General features: G+C 38.7%; 1 protein-coding gene across 4 annotated transcripts in view; it reads left to right on the top strand.

Moving 5' to 3' along the window:
- Nucleotides 1–19,015, top strand: part of LOC127866258 (tuberin-like) — a 133,673-nt gene that overhangs the window by 98,503 nt on the left and 16,155 nt on the right. For 3 of the 4 annotated variants that reach the window (XM_052406690.1, XM_052406689.1, XM_052406692.1), the window contains exons 29-34: nt 2,603–2,760; nt 5,210–5,375; nt 5,758–5,918; nt 14,258–14,944; nt 15,391–15,477; nt 17,253–17,439. In XM_052406690.1, coding sequence (XP_052262650.1) covers nt 2,603–2,760; nt 5,210–5,375; nt 5,758–5,918; nt 14,258–14,944; nt 15,391–15,477; nt 17,253–17,439 — 1,446 coding nt within the window. The remainder of the gene's footprint in view (nt 1–2,602; nt 2,761–5,209; nt 5,376–5,757; nt 5,919–14,257; nt 14,945–15,390; nt 15,478–17,252; nt 17,440–19,015) is intronic. The other variant, XM_052406691.1, reaches the window with a different exon arrangement.

The raw sequence follows: 19,015 nt of genomic DNA, 5'->3' as shown, positions 1-19,015 counted from the left end.
TCACTTAAGATACAACAGAGAAATACTCATTTTAATCATCAAAGTATCCATCTCTCATTAAAAAATTACTTACAAATATATAATACATGGATCTTTGGTTGGTTTCAACATACACTGCAATTTACGTTCTATACGGGTTATAAAAGTGCGCTTGATGAACTTTGACCTATTTATGAAAAGCTAAAATCAGTTAAAAAATTTGATAACCCTTCAAGTATCAAATTTAAGTCAGTTCAGGGGTAAAATCAGTAATAGTATCTGATATTTCACAGTTTTGGCAATGTTACCTCAATTTTTAAAGCAAAATGCACTCATTGACCTTTTGACCTAATTACAGGGTCGTCAAGCATCCTAGAGGTTGACACCCCCTCCAGAATTTTGTTAACATGTATTTGCAATCATTATGACATAAAAGGAAGCCATGCCTAAGAGATGCTGTCAGATGTCAGATTTCAGGAAATTTTAGGCCAATTACCATAACTATGTCATTCATTTTGAGATTTTAAAAACATTTGGCACATTTGTTCACCATAATTGGACAGTGTGCACGAAAGAATTACATCAATATCTCCAAGGTCAAGGTCGCCACAACTAAAAATATATATTTATTTTGAAACTAAGGGGGTTAATTATAAACAATCAGTTCAGTTTGAGTTGTCTCCCTTTATCATACTTTTCTTTTTCAAATTGAAAACCTGGTTTTGTGACAATTTTGTCCCTTGTTTACACTGTACACATGTAAGACGCTTGGCGTGCTGTTCCCGTTTGTATACAACAATAAATACATTTATCACTTTCCACTAGACGTTGTACATGTGTGTAAAATTGTCGCGCCTTTTATTGAAACAAAGGAACACGAAATACATGAAGCACAGTTAATTTGAAGCAAAAACTTTTAATGTGCCTAAAAAATCGGTAGCATGTTTCGGAATATAAATGTAATTATGCTCATTTAAGAATTCAACAAAACATTTATAGTTGTGTGTAATAATTTAAACAATAATTTGTAAAAACGCTTTACCAGTCAAATAAATGTTACCATATTATGCATAAAATGCACAATTTCTATGAGGATTACAACTGGTTGCCATCATTAGGCTTCTAAGTAACTTGCCGAGATTAATAGTTGAGGTGTACACCGTAGGTTCCGATGAGTGTGGTAGAAAACAAAGCCAAAAAAACTGTTACAAAATCAAACACTTTTTGCAGTTACGTCACTCATCATCTACATGATTTTACTGCAAGTACTGTATGCCTACAAGTGCTGTTGCTCATGCAAAGCATGTGCTCTTATTGGCCAATATCGATTTTCCAATACATCAAAGCTTTAGTTGGGTAAAGAGATACATGTCAATGACAAAGGATCCTAAATCGGCTCTCAAAATATTCTGCGATGAGGATATCTCTTTGATATGAAGAAGGACTAGTTGTAGAAATATACACTAATAGGTAAATTTCAAGTGCCCCGCTGACTCTGATTTCAAAATTCAAGCACTCCGGCAAGGGACTGCTAAATGGCCTTTGCAGTGTTTCTGTGTTATATTACAGTGCATAACACAAATTGATTAATCAGTTAGTGATAAAGAAAGAAAAAAAAATTATGCAATATATTTGTTTTGCGCTTAAAAGATGATTAAAATTTCAGTTAGTTTTCTTGTTCAAGTTCAATTTGCAATACATTCAATTTCTTTATTTAACAAAAATGCTACCTTCTGTGATACTGCTGTTGTAAATGAAGTTGGAAAGCTGTTTTACCCCCCCCCCCCCCCTCCCCCTGGTCCCATAGTGCTGTTGTAACTCCCATTGTCCCATAGTGCTGTTTTAACCCCCTAGTCCCATAGTGCTGTTATAACTCCCCTGGTCCCATAGTGCTGTAGTAATTCCCCTGTTTCCATAATGCTGATGTAACTCCCCTGGTCCCATAGTGCTGATGTAACTCCTCTGGTCCCATAGTGCAGATGTAATGCAGCTGGTCCCATAGTGCTTAAATACCCCCACCCCTGGTCCCATTGTGCTGTTGTAACTCCCCTGGTCCCATAGTGCTGATGTAAGTCCCCTGGTCCCATAGTGCTGATGTAACTCCCCTGGTCCCATAGTGCCATTTTAATCCACCTGGTCCAATAGTTCTGTTGTAACTCCCCTTAGTGCAGGTTGTCCCCCCCCCCCCCCCGGTGGTCTCATAGTGCTGTTATAACCCCCTGGTCACATAGTGCTGTTTTAATCCACCTGGTCCCATAGTGCTGTTGTAAATCCCCTTAGTGCAGGTTTACCCCCCCCCCTGGTCCTATAGTGGTGTTCTTACTACCCTTGGTCCCATAGTTCTGTGATTAACCCCCAGGTCCCATAGTGCTGTTGTAACTCCCTTAAGCCCATAGTGTAGTTGTAACCCCTCTGGTCCCATAGTGCTGTTGTAATTCCCCTGGTCCCATAGTGCAGTTTTGATCACCCTGATGACATTATGCACTTGTAATGCCTGGAGCCCCTTTATGCGGTGGTAACCCATCTGGTTTCATTGTTCAGCTGAAACTTTCTTGGTGTGTCAACACTTGTATTACCCCTGGTTCCTTTGTGCAGTTCTAACCCTCTTGGTTCTCTTGTACAGGTATAAAGGGTGTGGACCTGGCCAACTTCAATATGGAGGTGTGTAACTGCTGGTGCACCAACTGGGCCGAGATCTATATCAGAGCCCCCAGTGGCAACCTCTCTTGGATGATGAGGATTGAAAATGAGGCCAGCATTTCGAATATGGCAGAAAACCAGGTATATAGGGACACGTGTGTTAATTATCATAAAGCAAGCTTAGTCTCAAATGGTTTATATTTAAGTCACCCTGTCTGAGAACCAAGTAAATGGTGAATGATATTTATTATACACCTTCTAAGGAAGTTTGAGAGGGGGTATATACTTGTCCTTCAATGTTAAATCCAGGCATATATTGACTGATATTTATTCATGTTGTAGTTTTCCCATGATTTGTGAACCGTGTAACTAGAGTTTAATGATTATTTTTAGATTGTTTGAGGCATTGTTTATGTTGAATCATAACCCCAGATGACAAGTTGTTTTTGTGGTACTCAGTTGGTCAGTCCACATACAATGTTAAAAAAATCTCAAGCCCTTTCATTCAAATGGCAAGTATGTCATCATAATTAAATGTAGGTTTACGATGGACTTTTCATACCCAAACACTCACACTTACCAGAGTTATTTGTCCTTAAACATAGCTGACAAAGTAATGCTGGTGTGTTTAGTCTCATTTGCTGTAAAGCTGTTCTTAATGTTGCTGTTAATTCCTGATTTTTAGTGAGGCTGTTTTCGGAGAAAACCCGAGCTATTGTCATAGCCAGCTCGTGGTCCGCCGTAGGCGTCGTGCTAAATCCTTAACATTGGCCATAATTTTTTAAATATTGAAGATAGCCATTTGTTATTTGGCATGCATGTGTATCTCATGGAGCTGCACATTTTGAGTGGTAAAATTTCAAGGTAAACATCATCCTTCAAGGTGAAGGGTCGAAAAAACAAAGTCAAGGGAAGTAATAAGCTTTAAATCGACATAGTTATCTGACCTGCCCACGTATATATTTTTGTTAAATAAATCAAAGCGGCGCAGTAGGCGGCATTGTGTTTCTGACAAACACATTGTGGTAAAAGGTCAAGGTCATCCTTAACGGTCTATGGTAAAAAATACAGATTTAAGGGAAGTAATAAGCTTTAGAAAGGGAGAAAATTATTCAATATTGAACATAGCCACTTTATATATTTTGCATGCATGTGTATCTCATGGAGCTGCACAATTTGAGTGGTGAATCTACAGTCACAGTATAGTGGTTTTTAATTATTTGCTACTAAAAATAGAGATTTGTTACAGACAATTATTTTCAAAGGAAGTAATTTATATAATTATAAATCTCATATGATATATTTCCTTACCAAGAATTGGAAGTTCTTTTCACAGTTACTGTACAGATTTATTACTTTGATTATTTATAACCCAAATGATTGATTTTTCAAAGTTTTTTTTAAATGATATAATTACAATTTCTTTGATGTTCATTACATACCTGTGGACTTATGTCCATAGATTCATGATCAAGTCTGGTTATGATCTCTTCTATTTCAATGCGGCGCAGTAGGGGGCATTGTGTTTCTGACAAACACATCTCTTGTTGGGTCACTAGGTCAAAGGTCAAGGTCACTGTGACCTCTAAAAAAAAAAAAAAAAAATCTGACAAGCTTTCGCAGCCGAGCGTGGCACCCGTTATGCGGTGCTCTTGTTAAACTTTGTCTCTTATGATGTAATTAGAGCCAAATAACGTGAAGTCACTTTACTTTTAAATAGTTGGCTTGTTGTTTTCAATTGTATGAGCTTTACCAATTCCTCATCAGCATTAGATCATATTATAAACAATAGATGACTGGACCGGATAGCTCTGTTGTTAGAGTACTGGTCTAAAAATCTGAGGATTGGGAACTCGATCCCCATGCCCAGCCACATTACTTGTGTGGTTATTATTCCCCGTCATCGGCGGAGGGATATTGTTTTGGCGTTGTCCGTCCGTCTTTCTGTCCGTATGGAGCCATATCTTGAAAGTGCTTTGGCGGATTTCATTGAAACTTGGTATGAGTAAATATATGGATAAGGGGATGATGCATGCTAAATGGCATTGTACACCATGTGTTAATAACGGAGTTATGGCCCTTTGTATATTGAAAAAATGCTTTTTTGAGAGTCAAATATAGCACTTTTGTGTCCAGAAGCATATTGGTGGGGATATCAATTCAACGAATTTGCTTTTTGGTTATGAAATCCTTTTGACTGCCATTCTCCATTCTACCTCTGTTTCGAGTAGTACAGTTGTATGTATGTTCTATTTGCACTGGCAAACCAGCTAATCCAGGAAAAGTGTGCCTTGGTCGACATGCCAGCATAATATGACTGTAATTCTGATTAAAACAACAAAAAATACTACAGTACTTAAACTAAATTATATGGAAATCACTTGATAGCTGGTAAGATTTTAATGCGGGTGTGAAATTGAGTATTATGGATGATTATAGTTTCATAAAACCCTGCTAACAAAGGCTGCAATAGCTACTGGAAGGTAAAGATCCACCAATTTTAAGATTGATTTATGTGCCAGCTTGTTTTCTATTCCCAATAAATCTTCATTTAGACCTCAATCACATGTACCACATTCTTACCCACTAGGTACCGGACATCACAATGCTGTTTGCATCCATGGGTAAGAAGCGACAGCGTGACACAGTGGCCCGACACAGTCACCGTATTGAGAGTGGCAGCATTGGGGAGGAGGAGTATGAGACTCTCTACAAACAGCACTTTGAGACCAGAAAACAGGAGTCACACTTAATTGGTATTAGGCATTTATTCAATAGCTCTTTTAAAAACTCAAAGCGATAATTAAAAAAAAAACTTTGTTTTTGTTTTAAAGCAAAACTGTGGAAGTCTGTTCCCTTGTGAATATTGTGAAAAGTAAACTTACTGTAGTTCATACAGTTTATACAATTCTATCAACTAAATTTTCAAATCAGGGCAGTGTTTCTCAAGGCATTTAGTGCACAATTCATAAATATTTCTGTATATATTATTGTTACCTAAGTACAGCTTATGATAAGTAAAGACCATCCCTAGAGACTTTGCATTGAATTTATTGGCAATTCTCAATTTTAAGCATATACAAATAATTTTGAATCAAAGTTGTGAAAAATACATTTTAAAAATTTTGGAATGTATAGGGATAGACCTGCCTCAGATCCAAGAGACCAGCACATATGAGAGGCCAGGGAGCTTGAGCCTGGATGGAACGTCCCTCATGGAGGTGAGCACCAACAGTCTGGGCTTTGTGCCCTCCACCACTACCTGTCTACCAGCAGACACTGAGCAAGATGGGCATCAGGTACTTCAGCGTTTGACTTTGGCTCTGGGAAAAGGGGGCTTAATGCATGTGCGTTAAGTATTTTGACTTTGGCCTTGTGAAAAGGGGGCTTGATGCACGTGCGTAAAGTATTTTGACTTTGGCCTTGTGAAAAGGGGGCTTAATGCATGTGCGTTAAGTATTCTGACTTTGGCCCTGTGAAAAGGGGGCTTGATGCACGTGCGTAAAGTGTCATTCCAGATTAGCCCGTTCAATCCCCAGAGTCCGAAAAATCCAGTTTAGGCAGACCCTGTCCCTGTTTGGCCTGATGGCACTGCGCAGGCAATCTGGGAAGACACTTTATGCACATCCAGTTTTACCAGAGAAAGGCTCATTTATTTTATTGATTGAATTGAAGTGGTTAGCAGAATCAGAAGCTTGTTATTTTTAAATGTCTGGCAAGTTTGCAGGTAGTGTTATTTAAAACATGGGTTTTGTAAAATATATTGAATGTTGACTTATTTGGTTAGAGTAGATGGGTGCAAAACTATACACTGTAACTCCATTATAATGCGGATGACGGGGTCCAAACCACGCAACAGCGTTATAAACGGATGAGCGTTATAAGTTTTGAGCTCATTTATTGCAGAGGGCTATACAAACAGGCATAGTATAGCCTATAATATATATCCTGTGTATTGCCATGCTGTGTTGTCATCTGAAAATACATGCATATAAACAGAATCGTATCGATAACAGTATGCATACCGCTTTTCAAATGTGCACATTTATCCGATAATCCAATATAGTTACAACATCACTGAGAAAAATAATAATCTTGAACATTTATGAAGATAAATATGTTTATGAATTTCGTAAACACAACTGTATATGCATACACCATTTTTCAGAAGTGTAAAGAGAACAGTGCATTATGGGGCAGAGCTATCATTGGACGAGCGAATTTAAATTTAGATTGAATGCAAAACGATACATGTACAAAAAAATGTTTTATTGCGTCATGCAAAAATAGTGCTTCCCGTGGACTTTCTGATACCGGGCAAAATGAAAATGAATCTCTGTTAACAATAACACTGCGTTAGCATGTAAATTAATCGTCTTGATTAATTAATTAATTTCTCAAACAGGAACTGAAAGATTAAATGACTCAATACGAGAATGATAATATAATGACAGAAAAACTTGTTTTATACTGTTCGCAGTATATTTCAAAGCCGCTCCTTTAACATAGTCAAACTGCAATCATATCAAAGTAAGAATGTTTTTATCGTTTTGAATAACTTTAATTTTATTATAATTATCCCGCTTGCACTTAACTTATTGAAATTATCGCACCGAACTGCTCTGATAGGGAACACATGTAATAAAAACTGAAACGCAAGTTTTTCACACCTTTATTGACATTACACAACAGATTAACACCAATTAGCTGTCGGTGTTGAACCTCAAAGCGATTAAAATCGGTTCAACAGACTGTTGAATTAAGCAATCAAGATGTGATTGCTGCCATCTTTGAATTGACTGAAAATACATGATGTTGTATAATATGGATATGAATCAGAAATGGAAGGTTGGAGAAAAAAGTGGATCCAAGACCCACCCGCGTTATATTGGATTCAGCGTTATAACGCAGAGCGTTATTTAAGAGTTACGGTGTATATCTCTATATCTTTGACAAATTTTGAAACAAAAATTTGCACTTATGATCGCTGATCAAAACTACAATTGTTGCCAGCTTTTAGCAGTATGATGCCACTTTCTTGTACTTATAATATTCTGGTTTAAAGTCTTGTCAAGGTCATTGTTACATAAGTAGGAAAACTTTTTTTCAATAACTTTCGTTCAGATGGATGTATTTTGCAATAATTTTGTGTGAAGGTAGCATGCATGCAAACCTAGCCAATGATACATGTGTGCAATTCACCTTTAATTTTGCATAAAACTATGTTAGTTTTGTCATAAATACTGACCTGTTATCGTATGCTTATACTTTCCAAGGGGAAATAACTCATCCGGAATTTTAACTGGGAATCCGCCACCTCAATACCGTAATACAGGCCAGGTTAAACATAGTGCAATGCAACCTAGCCAAAAATCGGTAACCAACCCTCAATATTCTTTCCGGATCAACCAGGTGTATACGTGTCTTTTACGGCTCTGAATTAAAATATTGTTTTTCACTTGGTTGATTGGGGTTTTGAATAGATAAATTGTGTTATTTATCTTTTTATTTCTCATTCGGATTAATTTCTGTGGATTTAATGGATTTTGTTTCATTTGTAAAAGGTAAGCCATGCTTGTTTTTATCGAACAATGGTTTATTTCTACTATGCTGGGTGTTTTCAGGCGCGAACGACCACGTGCAAAACGTGCTCTTCTAATACATTGCTAGAACGTGCAAAGCATGTTCTTCTAATGTGTTACGAGATCGTGCAAAGCGTGTTCTTCTATTGACAGATTGTTTATCATTTGCCATTGTGTGCAATAATGATTTTAACGTTCCGTATGACAATCTAATTGATTGTCATTTTATTTTTCATCTGTTTTGAATTAAACTTTTGTTTAATTTATGATCTACGGCAGTATTATTATAATTTTCATTATGGTCAAATAATGATATTATGTGCCGTATGATAATCTGGTCTGTGACCAGTTTATGGTTGAATATGCTTTGCTCTTGTTTTTCATATATTCGACTACATGATGGTCGCAGAAACAAGAGTGGATAAATACCCGGTGACTTCGCAGATCATGGATGATAGTTGCAGTATCAGTCACCGGGTATCGGGCACGATCGCGACCGTACTATGCTAAGTCTCTTAGACAGTCGGTCAACATCAGACCATATGGCGACACCCGTCAGCCAGTCTTTGCCCGATGGCATTGGTCAAGGACATCGACCAATGCCGGACCATTTGGCATCCGCCATACGGTCATTATCCGGTGACAACACTGGTCTTGATATGACCGGTACATCACCGAGGACGTTGATCACGGACCATTGATCGACGTCTGACCGGCCGGTCCGGTCACCGGTCATGTCACCGGTCCGGTCATTGATCACCGGTCACCGGTCATGTCACTCCGGTCCGGTCACCGGTCATGTCACCGGTCCGGTCACCGGTCATGTCAACGGTCCGGTCATTGATCACCGGTCCGGTCACCGGTCATGTCACCGGTCCGGTCATGTCACCGGTCCGGTCATTGATCACCGGTCCGGTCATTGATCACCGGTCCGGTCATGTCACCGGTCCGGTCATGTCACCGGTCCGGTCCGGTCATTGATCACCGGTCCGGTCACCGGTCAACAGTCATCAGTTAGGCCTGCCACCGATAACACCAGTCACCGGTCAAGAAGAAGAACTCGGTCTTCTTCATTTAATTATTCTCCTATTCGTCGTCGAATACATCGTCTTCATCAAGGATTGGACATTGGACACGCTCTTCTTCGTCGAGCAGTTCTCATCGTCGCGGCTTTGTAAGCGATCACGTCGTCACTCACGGAGACATGATTCTAGAAGATTTTGGTCTCATTGCAGCCGATCCACATCTCGGCCGATCCAGATCTCGACATCACAGGAAACGAGGACGTCATCAACCTTCACGTAGACATCAGCGGACTTCAGTGAGCACAACAGGATAGTTATCGAACATACCTCTCCTTCATTGAGCAGTTCTCGGCATTGATAAGCTCGTAAGCGATCACGTCAAAACCTCACGGAGACAATATTGTAGAAAACAATATTTCCAGCGTAGCCGAACAATATTTCGGCATCGCAGTTATATGGATATCGCCACTTCTCACGTAGGCGTTAATGAACCTACTGGTCATATTGACGTTCTCCATTTTATTCCTTTAGGAATATCATGTCTCCATTCCACGTGTGATGGTTTTTCTTATGGCATCCACACATGTTGCAGTCACCGAGCCGTAGTTGTATACGAAGACTAGTTCGTTTAACTTTCAGGCTTCGGGATAAGCTGTTCTTTTCTCCACTAAGACTACAAGGACACTTATGCCTATTAATACTGATAATCTACCGTTGTTTCTGGTTAACATTATCAGATGACTTCGTGGATGGTCATTCTTCTGCACCAGATATTTCCATTCTGACGCAGTTATATTATACCGGTCCCGATCACCGGACATCGGTCACCATTCATCGGTCATATCACCAATCACTGATCACCGGTCAGAATAAGTGATGTCTCCTCGCCATCGGATTGGATTTTTTGGCACGATCTTCTTTTCCGAGCAGTGCTTGACATTGATATCAGACCATATGGATTCCACCATTTTTCGGTCTTTAACTGGTAACGTCACCGGTCATATTATGACTGGTCCGTTCACCTGGCTACAGTTACCGGTCATTGACCGGTCCGGTTCGGTCACCAGTTACCAATTACCGGTATTCCACTGTGTTTTCATCGGTCAATTTTTAGTATCACGGGTATCGTCTACATTACCTAGTTGTATACCCCTGGCTATAATTGTATTGAATACTATATTTTATGGATTCAACAATCTACATGACTTTTTGTGTTTTTCAATACTGATGTTCTACTGGCGACGGTTACCAAATCATGCTATATCTGTTATTTGTACTTCTATCTCAACCGGCTACATGCAGACTACTGGTCTTGCGGATAGATCGGCTGAAGTGGGCTCGGAGACTAGCATTGAGGTCGAACATTACTATTTGACCTCTATTTATTTATGTTCGAGACCTGAAGGATGAATTGTTTTAACCGCCTTTACCTGTCGGCTACAGACTTTGCAGTCAGTGTCACGGAACAGTTGGGACACATTAATGACGCTAGCAGGACTAGCAAGACGACATTTTGTATCGACTTCTGCTTTTCTATTGCTCCTAGGACAGTGCATATTTTCAAGCTACTGGAATCAACAAGGTCTGATACATAGGATTGCCTATCAGATTGACCGCATAGCGGCTACAGTCTTGTAGATGGCTTAGGACCTATTGAACTCAGATCTTAGATCCTAGGATCTGGAGGGACCTCATCTTAAAGTTATTCTTCTATTACACTTCTGGCCATAACAGGCCGTCTTCCTATAACTGGTCGTATTCCTTTCGGAATTCGTCCCGGTTAGAAGTCTTGAAGTAAATGGATTAATCAAGTCAGAATTTAAGACTTCCATGCATTCTACCGGCAAGCGTGGACCCGCTTAAGGTTACTCCTAGGGTTTTCACCTTTTTTCTGCCATCACACCTCCGATTCCGGAGGTACCACTGTCAATCATATTTCCGTACTTCGCAAATCGATGACTTCGCGACCTGTATTATCCAGGATTTTAAAGGCGCCTGTTATTGGTTCAAGAAGAGGCTATATTCTGTAGATAGGTCATAAACTTATATAAGTGTTTAACACTGTCCTATTCTACCAATTTTCAAGTGTGTTTGGAGTGGGAAAGTTCGGCTTGCCGTGGTTTCTTTGCCCACCCATCCTTGACAAATGGTTCCGGTCACCGGTCGGTATTTACCGGTCCGGTCACCGGTCCTTCTGCTGAGACGTCTTTTCTTACGTCCGTTCCAGCTTTATTTTTAAGATAATTGTATTAATCTCGGGATTATTCAATGACACAGATTTCCATCTTTTTGTCATTATTTACCACTATTCAGTGGTGTCTAGACTAGAAGATTATCTTGGCAAGAATATAGTTTATTCTACCACAACCTTCCTTACATCTTATACAGATGTGAGCAGAGAAGGTTATGGACGATCACATAGAACAACGTATCTTGATTTTCTCAATTATGTGGTATCCTAATGAATATCACCTGCACATCTACATCTTGAAAAGCGAAAATTCTTTATATCTGTTTTTCATTTACAACACATTTCACGATTCTTTTGTGATGGTTTCAACTATCACACATCGGTCGTGGTTTACTTACAGACACGGAGGTGATCATAGTATCACTCATTGTAACTGGAAATCAGGAACTTATTCGTTCTTTGCAGGAACAACAAATTTTCTCTATCGTCTTACTCATACCAGGTCGTCTCAACGCCCTGTTGGACGTTTTGTCCTGCAGTTCTTTCTTTCGAATTATTTTTCCGTTGGGTTCAAATAATGTAATTGCGCATGCGCGGCAGTGAAGTTGCATTGTGTACATAGTATATCAAAGAATGTTGTTTATCATCAAACGCTAGTAATTAGCGTTATGCGATCGTATATCGCAGTGTATACCGGTATGCTGAACAACGTCAATAATGCAGTTCACAGAAATAGATCCAGCAGGGTGTGCGATTGTTAAACATTCGTCCATTGACATAAACTGGAATATCTTGCCTTCTTGGTGAGTTTTTGCAATAACTGAGTTTTTGCCATAATTTCATGCAATATACTTAATGAACCATGGGATTATGGTTCTACGACCTTTTAAGTCTCCTGTACAATAATTTTCAGTATACTTCTTCACAGGTCAAATATCATATCTCAGAGAGACATATTTTTACTGATCCAAACATGTGCCACTACATGTCTGGCCATTAATAACTTTTAGTTATCTCTACAGAAGAACGTTTTTTCTGTTAGAGTTTCAATCCTTGCTACTTGTGCAAGGATAATTCCATTAGAACTGTATAAAGGTTCTATGGAAATTCATTTTTTTTTTTTACTGGGTATTCGAGAGCATAGTTATTACCTTAATCACTCTGCTAGATACATAGAGGTTTTTCTCATCTTTTTCTTGATGATAAGAAATATGTTCTTTTCTTCATCAAAGGATAGAGATTATGCTTTCGTATACCTTGTTTTGTGTAAGTCATCGCAACTCTGTGCTGTCTTACCTATTTTGGAACTGATCCAAACTATGGAACGTCAACACTATGTTTTTCGTTCCTTTACCTTCTTAAGCCGTTTTGACTTGTGTTACATGTTGGGATGCTTTATGAGCTCCCTATGAACCTTTTTCATCAGGCTTATTAACAGTTCCAATATAATTTTAAGCCGGTTTTCCTTCTTATTATGGCTTTTACCATACGGAGAAGTGAAATTCATGCTTTTTCTGTTGAATACGACCAATTCCAGTTGGATCTATTGTCGTTTTCACTTTGTTGTGTCAGCCAGGATTCCTTGCTTAATATCAAGTCCTCTATATGGCTTCTACCTTCAAGTTTCCAAGTTTTTCTTAAACTGGTAGTCATGAAGATGAGGATAAACTTCTTTGGGCAATCAGGGCTTTGAAGTTCTATCTCAGCAGTGTTAGTCGGAAGTCCATTTGAGGTTCTCAAAAGACACTCTTCATTTCCCCAAAAAAGGGGGGGGGGGAGATGTGTCTGCGGCTTCTATTTCTCGGGGTTAGACCTCGACTAAGGAAAGTTACTCTTATCCTATCTAAGGATTCATTCTTTTTTAGGATCTGACCGCATGAATTAAGAGCTCTGTCTGTTTTGTGGGCATATATTTATCACACCCCACTTTTTGACGTGCTCTAAGCTGTTTACTGGAGGAATCCGACCACCTTTGTCATCTTTTTATCTTCGTTTTCTGAAGTGCCAACAATACAATTTGTAGATGTTTGGGCTTGTTGTGGTTTCACTAACGGTAGTGTCTTCTTTACGATATAGACATATTACTCTGTCCGAGAAGTCATAATTAATACGTTTTAACGAAGATTTCTTGATATCATTAGCTGATATCCCTGTTTATGGGTTCTACTGTGTTGGGAAAATATATACGAACCTTCCCACCGCAGCTGCAAAATCAGCATACGATAACAGGTCAGTATTTATGACATTAAAACAAATTTTTTAAATAAAATTCATTTTAATTATTAAATACTTACCTGTTACCGGTAAGTCCCACCTCCCACCCCGCTATTTGATTAATATTTTTGTATATATATTGAAAGAATATTGAGGGTTGGTTACCGATTTTGGGCTAGGTTGCATTGCACTATGTTTAACCTGGCCTGTATTACGGTATTGAGGTGGCGGATTCCCAGTTAAAATTCCGGATGAGTTATTTCCCCTTGGAAAGTATAAGCATACGATAACAGGTAAGTATTTAATAATTAAAATGAATTTTATTTAAAAAATTTGTTTTAATGATATTTGTCAATGAATATGTCTTCACATTATTATTAGGTGACTAACCTTTATTGACCTTGAACTATCAAAACAGAGAATAGTCAAGAGCTGTCACGTTACAGCTATTGCTTATTTGAGAGAATTGTGTAATATTGACATATAAAGCATTAACATTTGAGAATGAATCATAAAACAATTTAATGTATATAGCTAAAAAAAGTTTGGTCTCATACATGAATATTCTCTGAGATGCTAATAGCTTTGATTCACAAATATAACTAATCATCCCTATTCTACACTAGGCAACCCCTGCATTGTCCATCCCATCCTCGGACAGTGCCAAGAACCATGACATCCAGCTGGGATCACTGAGACGCACTAACTCCTCCCCTTCTGTCCTCAGTGGCAGTGGCGACACCCTGTCACCACGTGATAGCATCTCTGATGTTGTTCAGTTCAGCCAACACCAAAGGCAAGAAAAACTGAAGTCTTACACAAAGTCTTTAGAGCCAATTGCATCAAGTAGCTCTAGCAGCAGTGGCAAAGGTTACCAGGAATCTAGTTCCAATGCAACTAGTGTCAGTAAAGACAGTATAGTGCCTGAAATGGCACCACAGAAACATTTGGACTTTAAAGAGAGTGATAAATCGTCACAGTTTGATAGTGTGCAAGTCAAGCAAACTGTTAACAAAGAGTTTACAAGTATGCTGACCAAGCAGTTAAGTCCATCACCTGCGAGTTCAGAGGCCAGCTCTATCCTTGATGAAGTTGGAGAGTTGCCCAGCAACTTGAAACGCCAGCGAGGTCACACTGTAGCCACGGTTACCCCAGCCATGCCCAGTCAGCAGTGCGGGCGACAGAATGGCAGAGGGACAGAGAACAAAGAGCCGTTTAAAGTTGGCATCAGCCCAAGCTTTGTCTTCCTGCAGCTGTTTCATAATGGACAGCTGCAAGTAAATGAACCTCCACTACTTCTGCCTAATAATGAGGTAACTTTTGTTGCATGATCAGTTGTGTGTGGCTGTATGGTCATTGATTTAAAATGTTTGCGAACAATACTGTATAACGTATGTTGTTGTTTTGTTGTTGTTTTAATTTAAAAAAATGTTTAAGAAAAAGTCTTAGTACCTACTAGACAGTGGTATTTATGAAAGTGTATCTGACTGAAAAATGAAATAAGATCTTAATAATCATGTACGTGTTTGCAAACATAGATAGTAATGCTATAATTGAAGTCATTCCCTGATTATGAATTGCAGGTTTATTTTATCATCATGAAAACGATTGTAACTAAATTAAATTTTCCAATGATTTAGTTTTCATGTTCATATGTTTTTTCATAATATTGAATAATCCAATGATTTAGTTTTTATTTCATTCAAAATAAATGTTTTATATGTTTTTCGTAATATTGAATAATCCCTTGTATTTTAAGGCCACACAGCGAGCAATGAAGATTCTGGATCACACTCTGCCCTACGACACACACACTATCGGGGTCATCTATGTTGGCAGGAATCAGGCAAGCTAATCAGTGTAACCCCTATTATGAAATACATGGGAAAGATGCAAAACAACATGGATGTCATTCCTTTTTGTCTGTCCTTCTGTTCCTAGAAAAACTGTTGTAGCTGTTTCCTAAACTTTTAAATGTACATTCATACTGACAGGCATTGTTCCTTATTACTGGTATATGAAGTTGTGTTTGTGCCTTTTTTTGTTCATCCAACATTAAAAAAACACAATAGTTATGCCTTGTTTTAGTTTGATTATTTACTTAATAGTGCCAGCTATACTACTTACCTAAATATGGGGATCTGTGTTGGTGTCTGCTTAATAATCTTGTAGTATAGACCAATATTGCAAAACATCTTTAAAGATCTCCTCTAAAACATTACACAGATGCGGGATCAAGGGTTATATTGGCCCTTTTGTTCAGAATAAACTTGTTTCACATCACAACAAGCTGTGTTGGGCTATACTCTTTGCCTCAAATGTGACAAGCTCTAGTTAAGCCTTAATTGCTTGTTGGAATATCATGTATTTTATACCACTTATATTTATGCCCCCTTCAAAGAAGAGGATGTATATTGTTTTGCACATGTCGGTCGGTCCGTCAGTCTGTCGGTCCGTCCACCAGATGGTTTCCGAATGATAACTCAAGAACGCTTAGGCCTAGGATCATGAAACTTCATAGGTACATTGATCATGACTGGCAGATGACCCCTATTGATTTTCAGAACACTAGGTCAAAGGTCAAGGTCACAGTGACTTGAAATAGTAAAATGGTTTCCGGATGATTACTCAAGAATGCTTAGGCTTAGGATCATGAAACTTCATAGGTACATTGATCACGACTGGCAGATGACCCCTATCGATTTTCAGGTCACTAGGTCAAAGGTCAAGGTCACAGTTACTCGAAATAGTAAAATGGTTTCCGGATGATTACTCAAGAATGCTTATGCCTAGGATCATGAAACTTCACAGGAACATTGATCATGACTGGCAGATGACCCCTATTGATTTTCAGGTCACTAGGTCAAAGGTCAAAGTCACAGTGACTCGAAACAGTAAAATGATTTCCGGATGATCACTCAAAAATGCTTACGCCTAGGATCATGAAATTTCATAGGTACATTGATCATGACTGGCAAATGACCCCTATTGATCAACTCACTAGGTCAAAGGTCAAGGTCACAGTGACAAAAAACATATTCACACAATGGCTGCCACTACAACTGACAGCCCATATGGGGGGCATGCATGTTTTACAAACAGCCCTTGTTATTATAAGGTTTCAGGACATTATGTTACATTAACTTCTTGCAAACAAGCATTTAGCTTGCGTCCATAAGAATTTGTAATATCTTTTATCTATGTAATGTACAAGTTATATTTACATTTATCTTAATATGTTCTAAATGTTAGAGTTTGTCACAGTTTATATCTGCCTCCATTAGAAACTAAGCTTTATTCATGTGCGTTAATTGTCAGCCCAGATTAGCCTGTGCAGTGGGCACATGCTATTCAGAGACATCACTTTCCTCTTTATTGACTTAAATGGATTTGTTTTGTTAAAAGGACGTCTGTGTGGCTTATCAGGGACAACACTTTCTGCTTTTATAAAAAAAAATGTTAAAAAAGAAGTATCTTCTAAATGAAAATCCAGTCTAGCCATAAAGTGTTATCCCTGACTAGCCTGTGAGGACTTCACATGCTTATCTGGAATTACACTTTACGCACATGCATTAAGCTCAGTTTTGTCAGAACAAGGCTCATTTTATCTCACTCTGGTAGACAAAAGATGAGAAGGCAATCATGTCCAACCAGTACGGCTGTGTGCGCTACATGCGATTCATCCAGTCCCTGGGCTCGTTGCTACGCCTTAGAGACTGTGACCCCAAGCAGGTGTACCTGGGGGGCCTTGACACACAGGGTAGCGATGGGGAGTTCGCATATCGCTGGCAGGACGAGTCCACACAAAGTAGGCAATAGAAATAAGCCTCTCTCTGGGAAAATGGGGCTTAATGCATGGGTTTAACGTGTTGTCCCAGATTAGCCTGGGCATTCTGAACAGGCTTATCAGGAACTGCACTTTCCACTTTTATTGGAATTCTTTGTTCAAAGGAAGTCCCTTGTAATCAAAAATTCATTGTAGGTGCTAAGTGTCGTCCCTGATTAGCCTGTGCAGACTGCACAGACTTATCTGGTTCAACACTTGAGACACATGCATAGTACCTGGTTTTCACAGAGGGAGGCTCAAATGAAAACTCATAAAATCATTGTGTATAAAAACTGTTTTGATTGCTGTTTTGATGTTTTTCTGCCTCTGTTACCTTGCTTAAATAAGCATTGAAAACAAGAGATTGAGTAATGATAATTTCTTAGCTCAAAATGTGTTCACGCAACATACTTAGTTTTTTTTGAATAAGCAATTATAAAAACAAACTTAATACTTTGTATTTCTCAGTCTCAGCCAAACATGGCCGGACCGACGGAAATGTCCTGTAAAATTTTGTAAGGTCTGGCCTGTCAGTTAAACTTACAGGACCGATTGTCCGGTAAAAAAAAGAGAACAAATTTGTTGGTTTGTATAGGTTTGTTTACGGCTCTGAAAGTTTTCTGAATTGCAAAAATAGTGATAGTGTCTTTATGCATGTGCTTTTCCATATCAATTCTCTTTATGCTGACGGAATTTTGCGAGGACACCTGATCAGTCCATTTTTAGCTCACCTGTCACGAAGTGACATGGTGAGCTTATGTGACCGTGTGATGTCCGGCGTCCGTATGTGTGTGCGTGTGTCTGTCAACAATTTGTTTGTGTAGACAGTAGAGGTCACAGTTTTCATCCAATCTTTATGAAATTTGGTCAGAGTGTTTATCTTGATGAAATCTGGGTTAGGATTGTATTTGGGTTATCTGGGGTCAAAAACTAGCTCACTAGATTAAAAACTAGGTCACATAATAGGTCAAATAATAGAAAAACCTTGTGTAGACAATAGAGGTCGCAGTTTTCATCCAATCTTTATGAAATTTTGTCAAAAAGTTTATCTTGATGAAATCTGGGTTGGGATTGTATTTGGGTCATCAGGGTACAAAAACTAGGTCACTAGGTCAAAAACTAGGTCAAATAATAGAAAAACCTTGTGTAGACAGTAGATGTCACAGTTTTCATCCAATCTTTATGAAATTTGGTCAGAATGTTTATCTTGATGAAATCTGGGTTGGGATTGTATTTGGGTCATTTGGGGTGAAAAAAATAGGTCACTAGGTCAAAAACGAGGTCAAAAAGTAGAAAAACCTTTTGTAGACAGTAGAGGTCACAGTTTTCATCCAATCTTTATGAAATTTGGTCAGAATGTTTATCTTGATAAAATCTGGGTTGGGATTGTATTTGGGTCATCTGGGGTCAAAAACTAGGTCACTAGGTCAAAAACTAGGTCAAATAATAGAAAAACCTTGTGTAGACAATAGTGGTGGCAGTTTATCCAATCTTTATGAAATTTGGTCAGAATGTTTATCTTGATGAAATCTGGCTTGGGATTGTATTTGGGTCATCT

This window comes from Dreissena polymorpha, chromosome 2 (genome assembly GCF_020536995.1).
Source record: "Dreissena polymorpha isolate Duluth1 chromosome 2, UMN_Dpol_1.0, whole genome shotgun sequence".
Taxonomy (NCBI): domain Eukaryota; kingdom Metazoa; phylum Mollusca; class Bivalvia; order Myida; family Dreissenidae; genus Dreissena; species Dreissena polymorpha.
This window is presented reverse-complemented; position numbering and strand designations above follow the sequence as displayed.